At 40.8% G+C, this 27,243-nt stretch overlaps 1 protein-coding gene across 2 annotated transcripts; it reads left to right on the top strand.

Annotated features, from left to right (window-relative positions):
- Positions 1-1,359: 1,359 nt before the first annotated feature.
- Positions 1,360-26,811, top strand: slc6a2 (solute carrier family 6 member 2). Of its 2 annotated transcripts, none has more exons than XM_048263002.1 (15): positions 1,360-1,548; positions 1,985-2,473; positions 3,372-3,503; positions 3,771-3,999; positions 14,447-14,585; positions 15,367-15,501; positions 15,664-15,767; positions 17,266-17,390; positions 17,865-17,977; positions 18,486-18,614; positions 20,404-20,503; positions 21,335-21,435; positions 23,332-23,499; positions 23,786-23,857; positions 24,349-26,811. In XM_048263002.1, the coding sequence occupies exons 2-15, from the start codon at positions 2,173-2,175 to the stop codon at positions 24,370-24,372; spliced, it is 1,872 nt and encodes a 623-aa protein (XP_048118959.1). In that variant the 5' UTR covers positions 1,360-1,548; positions 1,985-2,172; the 3' UTR covers positions 24,373-26,811. The 2 variants fall into 2 exon arrangements, with proteins under 2 accessions (XP_048118959.1, XP_048118960.1); XM_048263003.1 differs by having other exon boundaries at positions 1,360-1,524.
- The last annotated feature ends 432 nt before the right edge of the window (positions 26,812-27,243 follow it).

The following is a 27,243-nucleotide window of genomic DNA, read 5'->3' on the forward strand; positions in this document are numbered from 1 at the left end:
TTGATCTCATCACACAGAAATGGATGCACATCTATTCTCTCACTGCCACCATGTCAGATTAGTTGAGTTATGACATACTTGTGTAGACTACCGCATTTAGTTCAAACATGATATGAATAATGTGTTTCCACATGTGGCAGTTTGACTCTTGAACCCTCTTTCCGTAAAGCAGCAAAGTGCCACTAGCCTTGCAATAGACAATTCCGGTGATTTGAAAATGCTTTCTTGGTGAGTGATGCTAAAAGAGTTTAGGGATGGTAGCCAGGCCCGGACTGGGTTGGAGGTTATGCAGGCGAGGCTGATACATTACGCAGTCATCATCTCTATCCATCTTCTAGATGAACACTGCCTCTGAGAGACCCTCAAATTCCCAAATCCCAGAGTAGTTAGTGGACAAGGGCATAGTCTGACGACTTACAATGGCAACCTCATTCTACTGTGGACAAGCTGTATAGGAGCCATATGTACTGTTTGTAGGTCACTATACAAAGCTGTTGCACGGTGAGGAGTTTGTTTGAAGAAGCCAGTGGCCCCCTGTTTGGGTCACCTCCAGAGTCCACCTGGCAACTTCCTGAAATGTAGCCTCACATGGAGTAAATACACTAATGATAATATATATTACCCATATAACCTTGTTCCTTGTTATAACATTACATTTATTATTCAATCTTCACGAGAGTATCAACAAAACACCCAAAGCACGCCTTTTAAGGTTTTATAAAAGAAGCACTGGGGAGCCTTAAGAGGACATTCATTGACTTTAATGGGATGAACTGATCCACAATATCTAATAGAAATCACTGCCTATGGCTAAAGCTGACTCACAACTCGATTACACATAGAACACAATGCTTTTACAGATTCTTAGAAAAACATAATTCAATCTGTTTAGGAGAAGAGAAGAAACAGGTAATTAAAGTAGAAAAAAAAATAACTGTGTTTTCCTAAACTTCTTCAGCACACATGTGCTGGCACTGATTTAAGTCAACAGTCTGCTTTTTACACTGCCCTGCGACCTACCTACCTGTGAATTTCTATGTGGTTTACTGCTGGACAATTTGTGCACAATATTGTGCACCTTAAAACAAAGCACTGCGTCCAGTTTCATTTTAGCGCCCCTTGGATGATGAATTAAATGTTGACAAATAGCCTTTTTGCTGTGTCTTTGCTACCATGTATTTGGGAAGTCCAAATCTCAGATATTTGTGAAATGAGCAGTGTAAATGACATTGTACCGTAGATTCCAGCAGCCTCATAGACTGCTGTAGCCAAGAGCTACTTTGCTCCTACTTGCTTCTGTCTATCAGATGCAGTGGTCCGCGCACTCTGGGTGAAAGCAAATCAAAATGTTAAATTATGAAATATCACGTGGAAGGAGAGGATGTGGATTTAAATGCTCGCAATTTACTTTGCCTCCAGCCTTTAGGAAGGCGAGTCTTAAAGTTCTATCAGAATGGGCAGTCTCTCACACCCATCTGGACAGCAACAGAAGCGGGTCATGGAGAGGTACCGTCAGGTTCACAAGTATGGATTTCTCTCCTACTCGTGGTAACTACAACGCGCTAAAGGCATGCTATATGTCGCCATGCTTGCAAGACCTCCATTGTGCTTCTGTTAATTCTCGGCTTTGTCAATGTTATTCTTTAGTTTTAGTAGAACTGGTAAGTTTAAACGTCAAGCTCAATCAGCAGAGCTGAAGCAGCGCACTGAGGCGACAGTCGTGAAAAGTTGCAGCGGACAGACGCGCTGCTGATTCAGAAGTTTTTAGCATAGGGTAGCCTACCTCCGCTTTTGCTTTTCACCTCGTGTTGATACTTAGTAGTCTATATATTTCAATGGGCAAACATTTACAATTTATAACGGTTTTTCTTTTTTCAAATAAGATGTGTTTGGGGAAATTCAACAAGACTTTCGCCAATAGTTATTGTATGATGACATGACGATTTTTTTGTTTCACCTAAATATGCTTAATCAATCTCCTTAGCTGATGAAAGCGGCGGACACCACTCCAGTTCACGGGGAAATTAACTGCTTAAGTGGAGACAGTGATTCCTCATCATTAGCATCATCTTCATCCGGGCGCGCAGCGGCGGCGGCGGCACCCGCATCAACTTTGCTTCTTCCTCGGGGCTGTGAAAGCACGAGGCCGCCGGGGTTCAAGTTGCCAAGAAGATGAACATCCAAGTCATGCCCGAGCACAAGTCCTCATCTGTCGCCCCCTTGAAACCGTACAATGTGGAAAAGAAAGAAGTTGAACTAATCCTGGTGAAGGATCAGAATGGGGTCCAATACACCAACTCCTCCATCATCGAAACCCCAACCCCCCGTGACTGTCCATCTGCGCTCGCCGAAAGGGATGTCAATAGGGAAACATGGGGCAAGAAATTAGACTTTCTCTTGTCGGTCATTGGCTTTGCTGTGGACTTGGCCAATGTTTGGAGATTCCCCTATCTGTGCTACAGAAACGGCGGAGGTGAGTGGAGTGTATGCAATTTAGATAATACCCTGCGTAAAAGTTCCAATACCTGTTTATTAGCATTAACACTTATTCTTCTCTAGAAAAAAACTGTAATTCATACGCGTACCAGTTATATAATGAGATGGTCGTAGAAATAAAGCCTGAACACACAAACTATTTATGTGGGTCAAAAGAACAACACCGTACCGGTATTGTGGCAACAACAATTTATACGCCAGAAATATTGGTGGAATAAAGGATAAGAGGATTTGCACGCAAAGTTAGGAAACTGTTACATAAACGAATGAGACGTCTACAGTAACTATAATAACTATGTGCCAACCTGACCAAAAGTGAACACATTTAAGTGCTCGTTTGAAGACAGACAATGAATGAACCGTAGTTTAATGTGCATAGCATTAAGTGCAAATAAGTTGGCCATATATGAGTTAGTCTATGTTATCATATCAGTATGTTTATATGTCCTATTTTTTGTGTTAACTCCAACTGTGTGCTAATTCTTAACCTCTTAATGAATAAAAGGGCTTGCTTCTCTGACAATGTTCCACACAGACACACAGTCTCCAACTCAAGATGTTACTGATTGACAGCTGAAAATCAAAATCCTTCAAGCATTGAAAACGTATTGAATCATTTACTGTAGTCTTTATATAATGAATATCCAAATGTTCAATTGATATGGATGCCGATAGACTTGACCAAATATAATGTACACTGCAAATAAAGTGTATATACCTTTAATGGCACTTTATTTGTCTTGTTCCCTTACTGGGATGCGGAGCACAGTAGTTATGTGTAGTTACCTCTTTTGTTATGTGTAGTTACCTCTTTTGTGCGTGCACCTCGGTCTGGCAAAATTATTAAATCATTTGTTTCCTCTTTCACCCTCCAGGGGCCTTTTTGATCCCATACACTCTTTTCCTGTTCATTGCCGGAATGCCTCTGTTTTACATGGAGCTCGCTCTGGGACAGTATAACAGACAAGGCGCCGCTACAGTGTGGAAGATTTGCCCAGTGTTCAAAGGTGAGGTGTTAAACACACATTACCAGAAAGCTTCCTCTGCACTTTTTTTTTTTTTTTTGCAGTGTGTCCTCAGAAGGTTTGAAGTGTTGTGTTACACAGAAGAAATTAACTGGTGTGATGACAAGCATAATTTAGCAGGTACCACTAAAAGCTAAACCATTAGGCTTCACCATTGAAAGCCAAACAGTGCAGTATTATCCTGTCTTAATATGTACATGGGTATCACTGCAGTTTAACTCTACATTGCGTTTCTTTATGTCTTTTTAGGTGTCGGCTACACTGTCATCCTCATTGCCTTGTATGTGGGCTTCTACTATAATGTCATCATAGCCTGGTCTCTATACTATCTGTTCTCATCCTGCACCTCTGAACTGCCTTGGCAACACTGTGGACATCCGTGGAACAGTGCCAACTGCACAGACTCAATGTACCTCAATGGTTCTGTCCCGGGGACTTACGCCAAATCCAAGCTCACGCCGGCAGCTGAATTCTACGAGTAAGTACAACCTGTGTGCACAACCTGTATGCACTAGTTGTTTAAATCATTGAAGGGTTTTGAAGAAATATCCACTGTACACTTGAGGAAAAGAAAGGATTGTTCCTAAAAGGAGTAATCTCCCCTGCCTGCTATTTTTAAATATTGTGTTGAATTACAAAAATTAACTCTTCCTGAAAGCTTTGATTTAATCATCACATAAACACACCAAGTCAATCAAACATACAAAAGAACAAAAGGCTGCAAGAGGTTATATATTTCAGGACACAAGCGCCAGATTCCAAAACACCAATCACTGTAAACTTGCGAAACCTGCTAACACCATCCCTTTCCTCCATCCTACTCTTGTTTAGATATGTTGTCGTCACTGCCAATTGTCTCGCTTTGACAGTGACGTCTGACATTTGGTGAAGGGCTTCAGCACAGCACAATGGCAAGAATTATTCTGGGTGCTAACTGCTTGACCAGAAATAGCTTGACAGCATTTCATTCTATCTTGGTCCGTTGGGAGTCAGCCAGAGTGAAATGCAATAGATTTTTGCGCGCATGATTGTGTAGATGAGCGTGGGCTCTCTGTGGATGTATAATATAGACCACCCTTTCTCACTCCTGTGATTCCACATGTCCTCTCTCCGCTGAGGATGCTTCATATTGTGAGTTTATTATGAGGACTCCTTCCTCCCTGGTTTCTTCCTCCTGTCTGTTATTCTTGCATGGCATCATTTATGTTTTTAGCAAAAGGAAGTTGTCTCGGCGTTGCTTGTTTGAACTTCTACTTATTTGTATTCGCAAGGATTCGGGTCCATGGGAGACAGTGTTCATTCAGTACTAGATGTGCTGGTTTGTCTAAAAGGAGGATGCTGATGTGGAGAGCCTGTGCATATTCTCAAAGATTCATCTACACATAATGATCACTGAAAGAATTTGATAACAAATGTGTTATGTACTACTACTAAACATATATATATTAATAGAATACAATTGCCTGTTTTTCCCTCAGGGGTGTACAAAGGCACAATATTTTACACAAAGACATAAACTCAATACCTAAAAAACTTGGCATGGTAATTAAATGTTAATTGGGGCAGCCGTGGCCTACTGGTTAGCGCTTCGGACTTGTAACCGGAGGGTTGCTGGTTCGAACCCGACCAGTAGGCATGGCTGAAATGCCCTTGAGCAAGGCACCTAACCCCTCACTGCTCCCCGAGCGCCGCTGTTGTTGCAGGCAGCTCACTGCGCCGGGATTAGTGTGTGTTCACTGTGTGCTGAGTGTATTTCACTAATTCACGGGTTGGGATAAATGCAGAGACCAAATTTCCCTCACGGGATCAAAAGAGTATAAAAAATAAAAAAAAGAATGTGATAATGTGCATGTTCATTTCGATGAGACATTAATCGCTTCCCATTCAGTTCCACAGTTTGAGTATTCCATAAACACCACTCTACTGTGTATTACACTTTTAGGCATATCTTAGATTGAGTTGTTGATGCCATTAATAAGTTTAAGTTTAACTATGGACAGGAACAATGAAAAAGAGGAAAACTTCTCACTTACAACTGTCCAGTAGACCTTTGTTACATAGAAGGCATGTGCAACAGAAGTCATAGCTGCAAACATGACCAATGTGTTGGCACATTAACTGGGTCACTATGACTAAAAACTTTTGTGCTACACCCAACATATTCTTTAAATCCACTCATAACCGATAGCACTAGTGCATAAAGGCAAAGAAGCTTAGTTCCTGCTTTTGAAGTCACCAAAAAAGGCACCCGTTTGCACTTCAAAGTCAGGCAGCTCTCTCCCAGAGTCTGTGTGAAGATTGCTTCTGCAGCCCTGAGGAAGTCAGTGAAACAAGAAGGACAATGCGTGAGCCTTATCTCTCAGCTGATGTGCAAACCGTCAGCCATAAACAAAACTCCCAGAGACTGGTACGTCATAGCCGGTCCTGCCAGAGATAAAAGTGCCAAATTCTTGCCGACCTCTCTCCTGCATTCAAGGCACATTCTGTTTATGCACAGGGCATGCTGAAATGTCCTCCCACTGTACGTTACGGGATCTTTTAAAACAGGTATATGTGCCCGACATATCCTGTTTATGTTCTTTTCTATTTAAAAGTGAAGGCCTGAGCCCTAGACTCCCTCACTCCTCTGCTTAAAAGAATGATTGGAAAAAAACTCGCTGACACCAAATGAGGCACGCAGGCTTCTTGGTTCTGTACGGATTACTTTAGAAACGGTCAGTCTTCAGACGTTGGGAACGTACAATGTTGTAGACATACTGAAAACAAAAAGGCTGAATACATTAAAAAAAACACTCAGCAAAAAGAAGTCAAGGCAAGACATTTTAGAGTGATCAAGAAACATATATAAGAACATGATCATCAACACAATCACTAAAATGACAACAAAAGCACAGTGATGTCAAATACTTACAGTATAATGCAGAAATATTACATGACTAGCCTTAATAATAATAATAATAATAATAATAATAATAATAATAATAATAATAATAATCTTTATTTATATAGCACTTTTCAAAACAAAGTTACAAAGTGCTGTTCACATGTAGATACGGTGGATGCTGTGTTACTCCTCTTATCTTTTACGTAGTTAAACTAGTTTTATTTTTTAAATTCATCAGTTGCACAGAGAGGTCACTAAGCCATTCAGGCACACAAAGACCACCCGATAAAAGACTAAAAGACATACATTTTGAACACCATCTAAAAAAAAGTTGTTCAAGATGCAGACATGATTGCAGTCTGCTACAGAGAATTTCAACATACATGCTCTAAGTGAGTGACTTACAGTATAAATAAAAGCACCAAATCATCTGGGAGAGATCTGGGAGATTCGTTGTTGATGACCACAGGCCTGTGATCATACGTCCACCAGTCCTATAGGGCTAAACTCTAGGTCTTCTTGATATTCACCTCCAGATGGTTATCATCACACCAGGCGATTAATTTCTCAATAATACTCTGACATTGTGCTGTCCTTCCTCATGAAACCTAAGATGGCAGTGTCATTTGATAAGTCAGTGATTTGTTAGGGTTTTTTAGGGTTACAGAGTTTTTTAGGGTTACAGCTTGTACACCAATTAGGATATGATGTAAGAAGAACCTATGTTCTTATGAATTCTATTAACGCTGAACTGTTGCTTATGGTTGGTCAAGAATTAGCTGTATCATCTAATAAAGGGTGGACATTTAGATCATCCAGATTCTTAACCAATAGATGTGTTTAGTTAAGTAAAGCGCTTAGATGTATAATGTACCCTGGCTGTGAAGCTAACTTAAAAGTGTCTAGTAAACAGTTCACTTCTATTTTCAGTAGATTAATAATAAAACATTTTGTAACAACAAATCAAACTGTTCAAAAGTTATTTTCCTGACAATGTGTTGTTTTTAGATTAGTCACTATCCAAGGACACCCTTGTGGAACTGAGTTGTATTCTAACAAAGTGTTCTGGTAAACGTTCCACTGTTTACATCTGTACTAGAAAACTCTTTCACTTTCCAGACGGAAAGTTTCTTTGCTTAGGGAAACATCTAGGGAGCTCAGAGAGTTATAAAGTAATAACAGAGTGAGAGATAAACATAGTAGCTTCCAACTACAATTCAGTGGCACACCGTTAGCAACTGTGCACCAATGATTGACACACTGCTACCAAAAGCAGAGGACTAACAAACCTGCACAGTCGAAACGCTGGCCTCTCCTAAATCCCCTCAGGAGTACCCTTGGCATGAACTCCCACGCGCCGCCTAGCTTCCACTCCTTGGGGGAAGTGGGCCTCCCCCTCAATACAGAGTAGACACACTGATTTGTCATCTCATCTCTTGTCCTCCGCCTTAGAAAAACATGTGGCTGCGGCCACCATTTTCCACGGAGGGTTATCTCACTCTGTTCATCGATCAGTGGCGCCCTGCTTTGTTGCAAGGACATGCGCAGACTCCCCTCATGCATGCTCATTAGTGTCATATCACTGGCTGGCCGGTAGTATCCTAGTGCAGCTAGGGCTCACTAGAGCACAGCGGGTGTCACTCAAGCCCTGAAGTCAGATGGATTCATTCCACAGCCTCACAACAGCAGCAGCTCTTAATGAGGTGCAGGGGGCCCAGGCGACTGGGCCCTGCTTACCCCAACAATGCCACTCAGTTATATGACCACTGCTATGTTTTTTGTTTGCTCCCATTCTTCTTGCAGTACTTCACCAATGTACATGGCACAAGGTATTCTTGTATCCCGCCATGACTGATAGGTTTGTGTCCCCCCACTGAAGAGAGGTAGGCTGATAGCTTTCTTTGGGCAATAACTTAAAAACTTTTTGCCAAAAATTCAGACATTTTAATGAATTCTAGGAGATGCATTGCCCTTGCTCGTTTCTATTCATTTATGGAGAAAAACTATGCAGTTTTGGCAATTTCTTCGCTGTTTTCTCACTTTTTGCTCGCAGGTTTCTCTGCAGAGCTCCCCCTACAGGTTCAGAGTATATATTTTACAACACTCCTCGCTTGTCAGTCTGCCGCTTCCTCTTTCCTTGTTCCTCAGACAACGGTTTACTCGCTTTCTGCTTCTTTTCGCTGGCTCTGCCATGACACATGTCTGAGAAACTCCATCGCTACCTTGTTCTAGCCGGTGCCTGGTGTGTATGTGTGTAGTGCAGTAAAGCAGTTTGTTACATCGCGAGGCTGCGAGACTTTCTGTCTCTGAGTCTGCCGGCTCAAAGTTGCAAGGGTGGTTTTCTGCCCACAGGCGCTAGGGGGAAGTGAGACAGCCACTATTCAACCCGAACAAATTACTCCGAAGCTGTTCAGTTAAGGTAAAAAAAAACTGCACAGTTCTCCTTTAAGTTAAGATTTTGAAATTTGGTGTGCATACCTTCACAATTATTTTCCTGACATAGTTTGATCTGTCTTCATAACTAATTTAGGCTTTTAATTCTCATTTACAACATTTATTTGGTCCTCTTTCATCTGCACTAAAGAAATTAGTCTATATTTGAGTATTGTAGTCAGTGCTCAAATTCATTATTTTAAAGATAACAAATTTTTTTTAAAAGTAACCTCCATCCTTGTATTCACTAGAAAGTCTGAAAACCACAGAACGTAAATCACAGGTACTGCTTACAGTAACACCCTATTAGTGTGCTGTCACGTGTGTGTGTGTGTGTGTGTGTGTGTGAGAGAGAGATAGAGAGAGAGAGAAAGAGGACATAAAGGACAAAATATTTTCCAGTATTACCTTGTTCTATCCAATCTGATGTTCTCAGACACAGACTGGGAATGTTGATGCACTTGAAATGTGTTTCCAATACATCGATTATGTAACATGCCGTTGCTGTTGGTGATGGTTGTTTTTTCAGTGTATGTTTCTGCTTATGATAAAGCAATAGTTTCTCTATGCGTGTGCCCAGCATTTATGGTCTGTGGGCCACAGAGAGGAAGAAAGCGTGGTACAGTTGCCAACTGTGTAGGACTGAGTTCATGAATTCTCTCAAGTTGCACAGTTTGGCTCACAGCTGACCTATAGTTTAACCAAAGAACTTTCCCTCTGTCGCACGCACGCTATTTGTTTATCCAGCACCGGCTTTGCAAATAACGATGTCCACAGACAAAGTATAATATGTTGCACGATTTATGAAAGTACCATGTATTGCGACATCAGATACAAGTCAAATTTGTAGTTTCTTATGTCTCATTCCATCGAACTACAGACCCGCTACCCGATCTGGCAAACTTACATAGTGCGGTTATAGCCGATAGAGGGCCGCAAAGCGAATGCAGAAGTGCCGTTCACCCTGTTACAAGTTGATGAACCACTGAAACGATGTTGGAAACATTATTTTAAGGTACAAAAAACCCTTTGGTGTTGCTTTAAGAAGAAGCCATGCATGCATTACAGCAATGCATGCAAGCTGCTCATGTTTCATAGTACTTCATTATTATGTACCTTATTATGTAACTCAAGTGTTGTCTGGGAGACTTCAATTATGGCGAATGCCATTTATATGTAAATGCTTTGGTTAAATCACTGATCTCTAAAACCACTGAACTGCAAGCTAGTAAATAGCTCATGTGAATGTGAATCATTTGCTTATTGTTTTGGTATTTAGTAGACATGGAAGATAGCTGTTTCATAGAGTGTTGGGTTGTGTGTGTGTGTGTGTGTGTGTGTGTGTGTGTGTGTGTGTGTGTGTGTTAGCGTAGTTTGCCCATGTACAGTCTGTTGGCAGCTATAGCTTTGCTGTCTTGCCAATTCCCTTGACCACCACCTGTGAATCTTCACAGGAGACTCCCCTCAGCGAGAATAGAAGCGAATCATAGTCTCATGAATAGATTCATGAATTATGGATGCTGTCACTCCAACAGAACTTCTCTAATCACTATGGAAGACGTATGTGTGATCAGCAGTTTATCCACAGCATTAGCTTATCCCACAGTGTCTCATGAAAATGAATACAATCTACCTACTAATGATATATTACTGAGGGATCCCCAGTGGTTTCCAGAGCATGTTGAATATGCATTGTGTGTGAAAATTATTCCGTCTGGTTATGTGTGAAACATAATTTCCCAGACCTGAGGAAGATCTGGATTAAGGGTTGGACTAAGCAACTGTCCAGAGGGTCTCCTCCCATTATCTGGACAGAACTACACAACGACGGAATAATCTTTCGCTGTGGGAGCTGATGTGTCAAGAGTAACATATTATGTGATGAGTAGACTGTCAGATAGACAGCCAGGTGCCTGTGAGGGAAAAACAATTGCTTGATTAACTGAACCTCCTGGCAGACCTCACATGTGAACGTGGTGTCCAAAAGTATGGTAGAAGAGGAGAAAACTGCATGTGAATGTGGAGTTTTGAGATACTTCATTCAACAAGGGATTTAGAGTTTTATGAGATTATTGACAGATTATTGACTCACCAATAGGTCTGATTCCATATGTTTTTGTTTTTCGGTGACTTAGGCATGCATCAAAAGTGGCAACGTGTTGCTTGTATTGTTCTCAGACAGATGTCCTAAGCCTGACATTCATAATGACCATGTTGATTGAGACCATCTGGAGGTACAGGCTTTTTCTTGGAGGTGTCATCCTCCAGAACGCAGCGCTCACACTCTCTTATTCCAATGCTTGGAGCAATGCCAGGTGCGGATTTGAGATTGTAATTCATATTTATCACCCCCCTGGTAAAGGTGCTCGCCAAATAAATGGTGAAAAAAGGGGAAGGGATCCACTCAGAGTTTTGCTGAAGCCTTTTGGGGAATGTGTTTGGAGACCTCTATTGTTTACACTAATACGTTTATAGTTGCAGTGTTACTTTTTTGTGTTTTTTTGTTTTGTTTTTTGTCTGCTGCCTTGGACAATTGAGTTGTTAATATTTCCACAAAGACCTGCAAGCATGACAAGTTGCTGTATGCTTAAGGAAGGGAGCCTTCCAATAGCAAGTATCATCTGCAGCAGGTTCTTAGGAGTATGTGTGGTGAGCTACTGTTCTCACTTCCCTTAAGATCTCAGGCATCAGGGCGCAATACGCTCAGAACAAAATGTTCAGCATGGCATGGTTGGTAGGCATGGCATGGTTTCCTATAGTCTTACAAACCAACACGAACTGACAGCTTCGGCCTCGTGGGCAGAGTGAAACATGAACAAATGAGTTCAATTTTACCAGCCAATAAGCTGCTTATACCATTTAGTTAAAATATAAATCTGCCCATATAATCAGTGCACAGGGATTGCACAAGGACCACTTAAACAAGTCCTGCTCTGTGAGATTAAAACAAAAAAAAACAATGTTCTTCTTTACATGCTGAAGCATCTGTGTGTGATTTTATGAATGGCTAGTGGATGGATGATGGATGGCTTTCATTACAATCACTATTTGTACAGAATTAGAAAAGATTGGTCTTATTAGAAGCCACTTTTGTGGAAATTGATAGTGTCTGTAATTCGTGTAACAAACAGGCTTGTGATCACATTAACCTGTGTCTTAAAAAAACAAATCACACTGCAATAACAATGTCTTTAAAAGGATCGCTCTCCTGTTAGTGTGAGAATATTTTAAAGGCAATGTGCGGCCTTTCCATGAAGCTCCTGTGGGCACCTCCAACCCCTTATTCAGATCAAGGCTGAACTTTAATGGTGACATATTACTTAAATAATGGCTTCAGTCAGCAACAACAAACAAAACATTACCTAAGAGGAGCTCCAGAAGACCTCTTGTAGAGGGAGATGAGAGGGACACATACTGTGGCACTGTGACACTGAGGTCCTATGGGATGCACTTTATAGGGCAGATATCAGATAAGATATGATGTGATGCAAGGATCTGTTTTTGGTAGGAGGGCTAGCTAGTGTTCCTTGAGTTTCCTGTTCTCTCGATCTACAATTGCCTGTTATCTATCTCGTTTCCTTTAGACTTCACAGCTGTGACGTTATTATCAAGATGGGAGAAACTGAAACCTTTTGTTGAAAAAAAAAAAACTTTTTTTTTGGCGGGGGGGTTGGACCGCTAAACCACCAGCTCCTCCAAAGCTTAGATCTCATGGCGTGTGTGAAAGCTTAGATCTCATGGCGTGTGTGTTTCTAGTCTGCTCAATGTCTCCAGAACGGTGGAACACTATGTAACTCCACTGCTCATCAGATCTAAATGGAATGCCCACTATATCACCACGCTCCATCACCGAGACGGTGTGTTAAGCTCTCGCAGCTAGGCACATTCATGGGGAAACTATTAATGGATGGGGAGAGGAGATGTTAGGCTGTGTGACTCCGACGGTCAAGTAACACCTCAACAGCTGCACTTAAACAAATAGGTTGAGTTTCAAGGCTTGGCTTTGGAGAGAGGGACTGTTCAAAACAGCTCAGCTTCGCATTTTAAAGATTAACTTCTAAGGATAAGACTCTGGATATACTGTTACAGTGGGCTGTGGTATGAGGGAGACTGTGGAGCTCTCAACATGAGGTTTATGTTGTTCAGCCCTGGGCTGGTGGGTTTCACTGTGATTTGAGAGATGAGCTGTCTGGTGTGGGTCCAAAACCTTCTAGAAAGTTTTCTGTTTACTGACATGCACACTCAGAGTCATATGACAATACAGATGTTTCCAGAGATAATTCAGATGTTTGCTATGACCAGACCAAATTGTGGAAATATTTGATCATAGGAAGAATCTTAACTTTGAACAGAGCAGAGGCACTCCACTGACAAAATTGAGGGACCAGAAAAAACAAAGGCTTTTTCTTTCTTAGCTTTCAGATTCAGTGTTGGGATATTACAGAGGTAACTCGTGTGAGAGGATCCAGCATAATAATAGCTTAAGACATTTTTTTCTCAAACACCCCAAAATAGGCTAAAATGTTTAAATGCCAGAGACAACAGATGAGCATGTGGTTGTGAAGAGCCACGGTATTAAAAAGTTGTCTATAATTATATATATATAATGATAATGTCTAGGGAGTTCACTCACAGTGTGTTGTTGCAGGGTGTTGCCTTGAAATTCTCTGCAGTGGCCTGGCAAACATCACTGAGGAGAAGCCATATTTATTGCAGGAAAGATGAGACTCCATCTATCACCCAAGGATCACTAAGATCTTAAATTTATGTCACCATAAAATGACTAAACCTTTGACCCTTCATTCAATCACTACAGGAGCTTAGTGGAGGCAAGGTAGATAGGCCACAAGAATTTCATGAGGTTATAAATATTCCCTGGCTAAATTATTAGTAGACACAGAATCCCTCATGTTGTTGTTTATTATTACTTCAGCATTTCAGTTGTTAAAATGTACAAAATAGAAAGATGGCCTGTTTATACTGAATTTGCTGAGGGGAATAGCACATATTCTATCTGAAGAACATACAGAAGTTTGTCAATTTGAAAAAGCTCCTGCGCAAGAACTGTCAGACATAATGTAAAATAGTGTCCAACAGTTGCACCGTTACTGTGAAAGCTGTAGATATGAACTAAACAGGTGGCTTTTATCAGCCTTAGGTGGTGTTTGTTGAGACTGCTTTGGCTGGAAAAGTGCTTCAAGCCGACAAATTATTCAAAAACATTCTGTCTTGCCAGAGTAAATATTTTGACATATTGATAAATATCCATATTTTCCTGACATATGCAATTAACACCTGCTCAATCATATAAATGTGTGAAATTGTATGACGGTTGGTAGTCTGACTTGTGTATAATACATTGTCTTAAATTGTGACAAAAATATTTTGATGAATATGAAATTTGACAAGGGAAATCTGTGCATGTCCAATTGATTTCAAATGGAGCTGCTGATCCATTTGTATAAACGTACTCACAGAAAACATGTTGTAGAGTAAACCTGTTTCATGGCCCAGAGTTCGGTCCTTCCAAAGAAAATCTGGATGTTCTCAGTAAAGAACAAAACGCAGTTACCCAATCTTAACACCACCCGTGGTTTTTGTTCTGCAGGCGAGGTGTCCTTCGCAGTTATCAGAGCCGAGGAATCCATGACCTGGGAACTCCACGCTGGGAGCTCGTTGTGTGCCTGGTGGTGGTGGTCTTCATCCTCTACTTCAGCTTGTGGAAGGGGGTCAAGTCCTCAGGAAAGGTAGAGTACAACGGGAGGGGGATTAAAAATTATTCAGCCTTTGGCACGGAGGAGAGTGTTGCTCAGGGAGAAACTCCTTTGTACTTTAGGTGAACTCCCTGAACAGTGTGCATGGGGTTTGTGCTGCTACAGACTTATGGAGAGCGTGGGTTGCTGTTGTTTCATGTCATTGGGAGATTGTAGCAATAGATTCTAATGTGAGAAGTCCAATATTGTTTGAAAAAATAATTAAACTGGCTGCACCATCAAGAAGATAGGGGCAGCCGTGGCCTACTGGTTAGCACTTCGGACTTGTAACCGGAGGGTTGCCGGTTCGAACCCTGACCTGTAGGCCACGGCTGAAGTGCCCTTGAGCAAGGCACCTAACCCCCCACTGCTCCCCGAGCGCCGCTGTTGTTGCAGGCAGCTCACTGCGCCGGGATTAGTGTGTGCTTCACCTCACTGTGTGTTCACTGTGTGCAGTGTGTTTCACTAATTCACGGATTGGGATAAATGCAGAGACCAAATTTCCCTCACAGGATCAAAAGAGTATATATACTTATACTTATATATAAGATGAGTGCTCATAGCAGTAAAAAATATCCAGACACGTGAAAAGACTGTCTATATATTGTCCAAATAGATGTCAGGCAAGTATATACTGATATGCTTGTATGACTGACTCAGTATCCAAGTGGAGAATTGTAATATTTTTACCCCTCTGAATAATATTGCTTACTGGTACATCAATGTGGTTAATGGTATTACCTTTCAGTAGATGCCTGTTCATACCTGTTTCCAGGTGGTGTATGTCACAGCCACTATGCCCTACGTGGTGCTGTTTGTGCTGTTGATTCGTGGCATTACTCTACCTGGGGCCATGAATGGCATCAATAGCTACCTCCATATCGACCTCAAGATGTTAGAAAAACCATCGGTAAGACTTTCCCTTTTCTTAAATTCTTTGGGACAGTGTTGTAAAATATGAACAATATTTTATAGAATGGTAAAATGTGACTTTGGAATAAGTTGAGGCATATATTAAACAATGAGAATTACTAACCATTTTGCTTCTATCCTGGTGTTCATTCTGGTGTAGGTCTGGATTGATGCTGCAACTCAGATATTTTACTCCTTGGGGGCAGGATTTGGAGTTCTCATTGCATTTGCCAGTTATAACAAATTTGACAACAACTGTTACAGGTAAGATATTGTTTGTAAACATGGGTATATCAAATAATCAACTATTTTTAACTACACAGTAAGGAAGCTTGTTGGTATAAATAAATAAGGTAACGAAACCTGCTATAATTTTATGAAAAAAGAGAAACATTTTTTATATTGTTTTGTAGTATCTCAACTGAGCCTTGCTAACTGCAAAGGACTGCACATAGGAAGCTAGCTAAAATGAGAGGCCTTATTTCCCATTTCAGAACCTGAGAAATTCTGATGATACATCTCTTAATTTGGCTCTCAAACAATAAAGTAATGAAGATAAGTAGCCTAAAAATGAAGGAAAAACCTCCAGCTTTGTTGTTATGTGTGTCTTCTATTTTAAAAAAACATAAGTGAGCTCTAGTACATATTTTATTTTTATTTCTATTTACATTATATTATGTATTTTGTTATACTTTTATATATTTCATAACACCAAATCGCTACCTTAGAATAATAAGGTTCTATCTGTCATTAGATCCATCGTAAAATGAAAGACCTGCACTGGAGTGTGGGGTATCCAAAACAAAGAAAGTCCTTTGTGATGATCAAAGGTGCTTTTTGTCTTGCCATCTGTGCAGGTAAACTGCAATATGGAAAGGAAAATAGCTTCGGGTTATATATGATTGGTGACAAACAGCTCTACTGGGACAGATAATTGTCTTTGCCTAGAGACGGCTGGGAAAGACAGACAGAAACAAAGAACTGTTTCAGAGCTGACGGGCTTCTCTCAAAGGGCCAGAGTGAGTGAGAGAACATGAAGAGCATCTCCTGTAGTTTTTACTGTTTCTCCACACATTCCAAATAGACACATGACACTGTAAATCAGCTGAATGTTTGGATAATTACGGATCACTTTCAGTCAAAACCCTCGACTCTTTGGCCTCTCGGGTCACGTGCGTCAGAAGTGGCCCCAGTGAGCCACTGAAGGAGCGCCATTAAGTAGTCGGGGAGGATGGATTTCAACATCCACCCAGGGCCAGACAAGGTCAATGCGGCATTGCACTCTCTTCATCCAGAGACGGCCTGCGAAGCTAGAGTCTGTGCTTATAATTGGATGTGAAGGCTCGTGGTAGGGGGTGAAGGACTAGCTCCTCGTTAACCTGATTTCCCCTTTGGTTTCAGAAAAAAATCACTGGGGGTTTGCAAACAAAAAAGAAACTACACGCTTACACTTTTTTTTTTTTAGACAATCCAATGTGATGCTTGAAGCAAGCCAAGACAAGGTTTCAATAAAAACATGAAACAAACTGATTCATGACTGTTTTATATCAACACAGCAGGCTCTAAGCTACAATCCACAGAGTCAGACAACTGGAAAAAAAGATGAAGTTGAATATATCCAATCTGTTATTACCTCAACAACTGTGGCGTGAAACATCTCGTCCATGGTACTGTGATCTGGCATTTTTATTTCCTGAATGATGCACACACTACCCTTAACACTACTGGGCATTTGTGTGTTCCTTTTGTGTGTTCTACGCAGGGATGCTCTCCTGACCAGCACCGTGAACTGCGTCACCAGCTTCTTCTCAGGGTTCGCCATCTTCTCTGTGCTGGGCTACATGGCACAGAAACACGGCGTGGACATCAAAGAAGTGGCCACGGACGGTGTGTGTTTTTATTCAGATGCCTAATCTCATTCTCTGTATGTAATATTTAAAATGTTTAATCCAACTGGCCCACCTTCACTGTCTCCCCAGCACCACTGGATGTGGTGCCCCTTCACTCCAACATATGCCAGAATGACCACGTTCTTCTCCCTACAACGACTTGTTAGATATTGATTGTGACAAACACAGTGGCAGAAATTAATCTAAAGGATTAGCGCTCTGCTCAAAATATAATAATATAATATAAGTGTTTCATGTGTCGCCCTTCCCCTAACCCCCAAACCCCACAATACTATAAACATTTGCCTTTGAAACACAAAAATAGAAGACATTCTTCTTCCTTGTTTTGTTTTACCTTATTTTTCCCTTTCTGTGTCATTCTCTGTGTTTTTTTTACTTTGCTGACTTTACTGCTTTATCTGACTTTACTGCTTAAGTTGTTTTTATAAAGCTGAGGTGCATCTCTCCACAGGGCCAGGATTGGTGTTTATCATCTACCCAGAGGCCATATCCACTCTCCCCCTGTCTACCCTGTGGGCCATTATATTCTTCATCATGCTCCTCACCCTTGGCATTGACAGTTCAGTAAGTTTCACTCCCGCCTACACATCACAACGGCTATTAGCAATATATCAACTGATCCCATATTACTTTGATGTTGTCTCAGTGTGTGTCCCCACTGGCCAAGGTTGTGGAACTCAAATGTGACTTTCCTTTGCCATCATTCTCTCACTTAGGCTACAAACACTTTTTGGTCTCTCACACACACCTGCTCGTGGAATTAGAATGTGTGTGTTAGTGAGTGATGTAAGAAGTCCTGCAGGGTAACAGCAGTAGGCCCTGAAATATTGTGCAACAGCTAGCAGAACAGAAAACATTTTCCTTTGGGGCTTTTTTTACATCCAAGGCACATGGAGGAGAAACAAGATGAGCAAATCCACACAAGAGAAGCACATTTCAAACAGCCTTGGCACAGCCATCAGATCTAACTTGACGTCTAACACTTGTGCTCGTAAAAATAACTATCTCTAAAAGTGGGGTGTTATGACAGTGTTTGCGTGTAATAATCCTATGTTCACTTCGTCTCTTGTAGATGGGAGGCATGGAAGCAGTCATCACTGGCCTTTCCGATGACTTCAAAATACTTAAGAGGAACCGCAAGTTGTTCACTTTTGCCACAGCTTTTGGAACTTTCCTGATTGCCTTACTCTGTATTACCAATGTAAGTGTGCCCCCTCTCCACGGAACAGGGTGTGTCATCCCTAGTCAGCTCTTTTGTCAGCTCTTTTGTTTCTTGACGGTAATTTCCAAAAAAAAAACACCCACACCACAAAATAGTCCAAAAAACAGACAACTCTAAGAGTGATGGTTCACCGAAGTGTTTCTTAAGTAACCTACAATGCAGCACTTTTATGTGGTTGAACAAATGTAGGATTTGCCTGCCCCGCATTACACTCTGCATTCTAGGAGGCCATTGGCTCATAATGAAGTTGAGAAAAATGGCTTGCCAACTAATTAAATCAGTGCAAGCCAGACTTCTACTTCCAGGAAATAAGAAACCTTACAATAAAAGGGTTGGAATATCAGTGAGTGACGCACTGGGTGGGTTGCACTGTGTTTTCTTTCTCTATATGCTGTAGCTTTGCTTCACAATGCATCACTTGCACCCTCAAGGAGCATTAAACCCCTTTAAGATTTCCTCTCCACCAGGCAAGTTCTATAGCTCTGCTGTACTATGCATCACCCTTAAGGACCATTAAACCCCTTTAAGATTTTCTCTCCACCAGGCAAGTTCAGGAGAGACAGACAGATATTTAAAAAAAAGTGTGCAGACCCCACAGCATATGGCTATAGTGTTCATCACTGTAATGACCCTTCTTCCTTTAATGATTTGTTGGTAGCTTAGTGACACCTGATCTCTGTCCTTTTCACATCTACATGTATGATTTGTATCACACTGGTAAGAAGTGAGTATATCTGAGTAAATAGATCTCAGTAGTACAGCGAGTATTGTGGTATCAGTAGATGGCACCAAAAAGGAGGTCAAATGTGGAAAGAAGTAATTATCTGCACTCACCGTCAGATCGGTACAGTTCTACCGTGATGTCAGTGAGTGAACTGAGCAATAGAGCCAGAGAGAAAAGGCAATTTTGTGAATATTCAAGATAGAAATCTACTTCGCCTCAAGCTGCATCCATTTTGCCCACGGATTCATAGTGTAGCCTAGTCTGAGCTTCAGGGCCTTATTGGTTTTCTAAAGTCATTCCCTGTTTTCATTGTGTGTTATGAATGTTATACCTGTAAACCCTGCATGCTTTCAGAAAATACTTTTTGGAATGTTCAAAATTTCAAACTTGATGCTTGACCGCAAACTTGATGACTTGATGCCTTCATGTCCTGTTTGATATTGTGAACTAAAGCATTAATTTGATTCTAAGCAACACTTTGCATCAGAACAAACAACACATTTTAACAGGGCTTAAACTCACACAGCACTGTCTTGTCCTGCCTAGTGGTTAAAAAAAAATGTAAAAAAGGTTTTTCAATAGCACGTCAATATGTTATGTTGACATTTTACTTAGTCCATAAATCATTGCTAGGCAGTACACTTGACACTATGACTAGTTCACTAGAGTGGCCTGCCTGCAGGTCACTTGAGTGGAAACTATATCTCTGCAGACATGGTCTCCACGTAATCTGTGCACAAAGCACATGATACAAATGTAGCCATCAGCACAGTCTACTCACACTGTCCACACAGCACTGAAATTCTGTGTCTATATACACTTGTGCACATTGACTCTTTTGAATGGCATACTTTGGAGGCACCCATGCATGCACACATCTGCACTGCACAAAAATCTGTGGCTGCAGAGGCGTACTTTCGCCCTTAAAGCCTCACCTCGGGGTAATCAGAATCCAATGTTTTCCCTTCCGTGTTAATGGTCCATGTGATTGTTTATTGATGTTGCCCAAGAACTGCTGCCTTTTAAGATCTCTCTGCTCTGCAGGGAGGGATTTACGTGTTCACCCTGCTGGACAAGTATGCTGCCGGGACCTCCATCCTGTTTGGAGTACTGATCGAGGCCATCGGTGTCTCATGGTTTTACGGTAGGGTCTACCCTCTGCCTTTGTCACCGTTTGATATTTAGCCCCTAGTTTCATGCCATCATGCTAGCTGACCACCCCGATTGTCATTCCCTGCCTTTACTGTACTGCTAGCATTTTATGCTCTGCGCTCCTAGTCTCTTTTACTTAGCTACACGCAGGCTGAGATGGCTGCTTGAGAGCCTTGACTTTTAATGGCTCATGCCAGCAGCCACAGGTCTTGATCTGGGCTCTCAAGTGGTGCCCAACCTGCCTCTCCATGGCCCCCTCCGGGCTCTTGCCCCACGCACGGCCCTGTGGCTCTGTCACAGCGGAGCCCCCAAGCTACAGCTGGCATTTCTGATAGAGCAGAGGAGAGATGAGGAGAAGCCCCCTCTTATTTCACCACAAACTAAGCCCTTTGGATGAAAGCACACACGGAGGCCAATGTGTGCAAGCAGGAAAGCATTGGCACACACAGACTACTTCTCTCACACACACACACACACACACACACACATACACACACACACACACACACACACACACACAAACAAACAAACAAACACACACACACACACACACACACACACACACAAACAAACAAACACAAACACAGTAGTAGACTAAACTGACTGTTTTTCCGTAAAATATGATGGCACGTCCTGATTCTTAAGATCTTTATGAGAATTTTTGAAAGTCGTGACACAGTGTTCTGATGATATCAAGCACAGACAAGAGCAATCACAAGAGCGAGGGTACAGTACCCTGAAAGTGTTTAGTGTGCTTTTCCCAAGGCTCTCTGGCATTCAGGGAAATGACGCCTGGACCCCTTGTTGTTTGTTTACCCCTCAGGCGTGGACAGATTCAGTGAGGATATCGAGCGCATGATGGGCTTCAAGCCAGGTCTCTACTGGAGGATCTGCTGGAAGTTTGTCAGTCCGGCCTTTCTGCTGGTGAGGAGAGGATGTTGGGGGTGTTGGGTGTGTGGGTGTGTGTGTTTGTGGGGGTAAAGAGGTACAGTAATCCATGGTCGGGGAGATCAGGTGGAGTCAACAACATGTGACATCATGGCACTAATGTGGCACCGATGTGTATCTAAATACATTATGTATATGTATTTAACACTCTAAAAGTCTCTCTAAAAGAGACGGGCACAGATGCAAAAAAAACAGTCAATTTCTGATGAATTTACAGAAATATATTTAATAAAAACTACCAAATGGCAGTTTGATAGAATGTCAAAAAAGCATGCACATTTTGTACAATTGTGAGGATGGACTGTTTTTGCATCTGAATTCTTCAAATACATACATGAATTTATATCATATATACACTAATTCAGAGATTTCTCAAGAATGGTGCATGGCATGTACATGTGATTCCTTCACATTGATAGCATTGCAAGCACCTTGCTTCAGCAGATGGGCAGAGGAACATATGCCTATCATTTGTGCATAACAAAGGTCTTCATTCAGAACATACTCAGGGGTAGATCACATGGATAACTGCATAATGCATAATCTGATTAATGCATGCTTCCAATTCACGTAAGGTCTTGCAAAGCAAAAAAATGAAAATTCTATCCCTAGACATCACTCAAAATATTTTTTCACCTTTTTGATATTCCTAAGGTTTTCTTGAGTAGACTGAAATATGTTGGCCTCTGATATTCACTTTGAAGTTAAGGGGAACTGGCAAGGGATTGATGTAGCCCTACTGGAGTAACCTTAGTATCTGATTTAGGGTTGGGTACCGAGACTTTACTGTGCCCAAGATGGCACCAGTGCCAACGTGAAAGGCAAATAACAAGGCGGATCCTGAGCTCAGCTGTTTATTTTCATCTGCCCTCTGGTGTTCCAAATTGTTATTGTTCCATTTCTATCACCTGAAAAAAAAAAAAAAACAGTCTAAAAATAAGTCAAAATTCTGAGGCGAAATTTTGAGATGGCCCTACTCAATCCAGGAAGCTCCCAGGAAGCCCATGTATTGCTGTTTAATTTAGCTTGCTATCTTATCAATATGTTGCTAGATGTTAATGCTGTATTTATTTAAGCCATAAAATGTCTATTGTTTGCAGCAGACTGCAACATATCTTCAGCGCAATCAATACAAGGCTGTAATTATAATGATATCAAAAGTACCAATATCAAGACATACATTGCTATGCTATAGTAGTATCACTCACTGTCCAAAATAATACATTGTTACAATCTGAAAAGTGGTATGCTAAAGTGGTATGCTAAAGTGGTATGCTAAATGGTTAAATAACTGAAAGGGAAAGGGATTGCACATGTGAGATGATCTCACTTACATAATGTAAACTGACTACATAAAATTACTTTTTGATCAGTGCTCTTTTTAAGTTGGACTAGGGTAGTGCTTAACTACTTTCCACATAAATGCATACCCAGAAAGTAGACCAGACATGCAAATGCTGCACACAAGTTTTTGAATATTTGAATTCAATTTTGGCCACAACATCTGGACTTATTTTTCTATACCAGATATATGTTCATATGATTGGTTGTAATTTGTTTAATCCTCAATGGAATTTCATATTCAATTTCATCTTATCCATCAAAAAAGCAATTTAATCAACCATAGGCATTGGTTCAGCCCCCATTCAAGCACCGGTAAAGTTTTGAAAGTATCGATTTAGCACCGGCATCGTACAAAACCCAAACGATACCCAAGCCTGATTTCATTAGTATTGAAGGTTAATGCAGGTGGGAAGAAGTTCAATCAAAGTGGTAGTCTGAAGGATACATTGACAAAGATGTTTATTTTAAACGGCTACATTAACTTTTTAAATGAGAAATGTTTTTCTTTGTTTACATTTTCTTCTGCAGTTCGTGGTCATTGCGAGTATCGTCACATCTACTGGCTTAAAACACGATGACTACACATTTCCGTGGTGGTCCAATGTGGTGGGCTGGAGTATAGCCATGTCATCTATGATGTTTGTACCCCTCTACGCCATTTATAAGTTCCTCAGTGTTCCAGGGAGCTTCAAAGAGGTAAGAATGTTTTATGGACTTTTATATCACATTTTGTACAAGCAGATTTCCCTGGTTGATTTTGTATTTATGTGTGTGTATGTGTATGTGTGTGTGTGTGTGTGTGTGTGTGTGTGTGTGTGTGTGTGTGTGTGTGTGTGTGTGTGTGCATGTGTGCCTGTGTGTGCGTGTTGCCATAATCTCACAAATAACTGCTGGATTTTCACTGGAGCCGAACATATACATATTCAGTATTGCTTTTGCAGCCATGTTAACTTGTTTCTGTAATGGGTTTTTGTTCTTGTAGAGGATAGCCTACTGTGTGACCCCAGAGCATGAACAGCACCTGGTGAAAGAGGGGAATGTCAGACAGTTTACGGTGAGAGGCATGAAATCAAATGGCCACCAGTTGGTTGCACTAGTCGAGTGTGCGTTTGATTGTACTGTAAATTTAGGTGTGTTTTAAATTTTACGTTGAAACTTGCTAGTTTTAAACTAGCGCTGCAGTTTCAGATTACGCTCAGGCTAAAGAATATAAATTAGGTACATTCAGTCTTACACTTTTGATACCGTTGTCATGCATGTTTTCCTGTTCTGACAAGAATTTTTAAGATAATCCTGGGTAAAGGGGGTGAATTCAGTTGTGTCAGCAGAAGTGAAACAGGGACACAACTGGAAGATTCCTTTTTCATATGAGATTGCAAAACACTAATCTAAGTAGCCTGTACAGAATTGTCTTGCTGTTTTTGAGATCCAAACTTATGGCATATACCCATGATACCATGACACTTAAGCTTGAGCTGTCTTAAGCAAATTTATCTTCAAGAACTGCCATACAATGTGAAATGTCAATGGACCTTTATGTTTCAGCTCAAACACTGGCTTGCCATTTGATGGAACCACCGTCCGCTGTGTCCAAAGTCAAATGGCAGGATGTGGCTAGAGAAGGTGATGCACTCTGCAGGAGGGTCTGCTGCTGGCTTGTGGGGGGAGGAGAGGCCTCCGCCGGTGGGGTGGACAGGGTGAGGCATCTGCTTCTCTGTGTTCAGCACAACGCACCGTCCGCACCGCTCCATCACTGTTCAATGGCTGTCGCTACTTTTCAGTGCGCAAAATAAAACGTTCTGTCTGTGTTCTTGCTTTGCCACCCAACACCACCCCCCACCCCCTTTTCCTCGATGAAATCATAACTCAAACCTCATAGTTCTCATATACAAATCATGCTGGGAATCTACAGGTATTTTATTCACTAAACCAATTTTTTTTATCATACTTTTTGTTATATGTTTCTGATTTTTTATACATTTTTATTTTTGGGCATTTGTTACTGTTTGCTTAATATGACGAAAACCCACAACAATATCAGTCATGTCAAACAGTCCTCGACTCGTTGTGTGTGGCATAGGGAAGCAATTCAATCTGTAGATGTAGATTTTTTGGGAGACCCTTATAGACGGCTTAGCCCTCCTGCTGTCTGTGACTGAAAAGGTAACTAGAAACAGACCCTTCCTTGAGTCTCCCTTCTAAAACCGGCAACCAAAAATCTATTTGCTTATAAAAAAATTATATATTTGTCAGAACATAATCATTCCCACACCAAATAGCATAACCATTCTTTTTTATATATAAAACACTGGCATTGAACATATTTTAAATGGAACCAACCATTTAAGTGTTATGATGGAATATGTAAACTCATTGTTTCAGTGAAGTTGTAAAATAGATCCTCACCACTGTATGAAGGCAATTGCTAGGGAACCCCCAGGATTACTACAGTATTCATCAAAGGAGCTCGACTGTGTCAGTGCCTTATCAAGCTAGACACTTCAAATACTACTTTCACTACTACTTAGTTATTTCACAAAGATGGGGATAAACGAGTCTTTATGACAAACATCCTCCTGGTCTTCTGCCCTGAAAAGCATGTTATTGTAGGGGCAGTGTGTGCCATTTTGTGAACTAAGATTACAACTCAGCAGAGAGTTCATATTGGCCATGTAGATGTTGTGTAGAAAGCGTATCATTTATCTCGAATAAAAGGGAACAGATCATATTGGCACTATTCAGTTCCAAAGATATATATTACTTTACGAAGGTTTTTTAAGAGGGCTAGGCTCTGTCTCTCTTATGAAGAGTCATCTCTCTTTATTTTTGCTTAACCATCATCCAATGGTGTATTATGACTTTTGTCAGTTTTGCTTCTCCTGAGAAGCCTGTTATCATAATTCAAATACTTTGAATTTACTGTTTTAGTAGCATTAGAGGTCGGTCCTTGATCTGATGGGAGAGTGGCAGTGAGGGTTATTTGAGAGAACAGATCCAGAACTTGAAAGGAGCTCCCGTCAAAAAGTGCTTCTTTAGTTTAGTGTTTCTGTGGACAGCATGCCAATTTGAGGCAATGGTGGGATGCGGATTTGCATCAGTCAGTTTGATTCTGTTTTACATACCAAATCGAGAGCCACAACTAGTCTTTTTTTATAAAGAAACTCTAAACTTTGGTTTACAAGTGATAATGTTGAGGACTCCACAATGATTTTCTGTTTTGTTCTTTAATTATCTGGCAGTATAAGATCATCGGCCCATGTCAAGGGTTGCCACTCCATTGTGGTCCACGTATTACAGCTGCAATGTAAAGTGCAGTTGCAAAAGATTTTCCTCTATAATGTGCGGGTGTTTGTGCGTGAGTGTGTGCTATTGCTATATGTATTGTATGTGTGTAACACGACTGCAGATCTTTTAGAAAATGACAGTCATAACCACTGTTTTGTCATGTGTAAGATTGTCCTGTTCAGCAGAAAATATGATACTTTGCATAATTTGCAGATTTTTTTTTACTTCATTTTTTTAAGTATCCAAATGTATAATCTTTAATGTTGTTTTATACTATTATTATTATTTATTAGAAGGAAATTATAAAATGAAATCTGAACATCACATTGTAAACAGTGCATAGTAGGAAATAAGCCACACATAAATACATTTAAGATATTGTGAGTTAAAGAAAGTATATATACATATTCTTTTGTTATATATCTAATCTTGTATTTATCAAATTGTTTATAAGGAGCCGTGAATGTAAAGTATTTTAAACGTTAGTGTAAACTGTTATTTCATGGTGTTCGATGTAAGACAAAAAAACAGTATTCAGAAATGTATTCTTCAGTGTAAGCCAGGATCTCTTCTATTGCAAGAATGTAGCTGAATCTGCCCTGGTATTACTGAACTCCGACTATGTACACCACATTGTTCTGTTAAACATGCAAAGCAACTATCTATTAAAGACAAATCCAATTATTCACACTACTACAATAAAGAGTTTCTTCTACACACTCACACACAGACGTGGAAAAGTTATTCATTAAGGAAAACTGCAACTTGGCACGACACAATTTAATTAGTTTGGAAGGCGTAGGCTAGAAAGAAGGCCAAAGCCTTTGTTGATTGACTTAATCTTTCAGAGTACTTGAGGGATTTAATCCGCCAAATTCACTGAGTGTTGACAGAGTCAAGAGAGGATCACCAATCTTCAGCTGATCTTTAACGAGACGAAACAAACACGAACAGAGGAATCACTGTTCTTTCCAACAGTAAATGAGAACAAACTGTCTGAATGTGCTGCCTCTTCAACGTTCACAAGCCTCCATCCAAATAATTTCCCATAAAAGCAGCCCACAAAAGCAGTAACACACAGAGTCTCTGACAGACAGACAAACAGACACATATGCGCACACACAAACACACCTTTCACTTCAATGAAATAATAGG

This window comes from Alosa alosa, chromosome 14, assembly GCF_017589495.1.
Source record: "Alosa alosa isolate M-15738 ecotype Scorff River chromosome 14, AALO_Geno_1.1, whole genome shotgun sequence".
In the NCBI taxonomy this organism is placed as follows: domain Eukaryota; kingdom Metazoa; phylum Chordata; class Actinopteri; order Clupeiformes; family Clupeidae; genus Alosa; species Alosa alosa.

Excerpts from the sequence above, each read along its gene's own strand:
- slc6a2 (XM_048263002.1), top strand. The coding sequence starts at position 2,173 with ATGAACATCCAAGTCATGCCCGAGCACAAGTCCTCATCTGTCGCCCCC. Across the intron at positions 18,615-20,403 it reads CCTTACTCTGTATTACCAAT|GGAGGGATTTACGTGTTCAC; the intron begins GTAAGTGTGCCC and ends TCTGCTCTGCAG. Across the intron at positions 23,500-23,785 it reads TTCCAGGGAGCTTCAAAGAG|AGGATAGCCTACTGTGTGAC; the intron begins GTAAGAATGTTT and ends TTGTTCTTGTAG.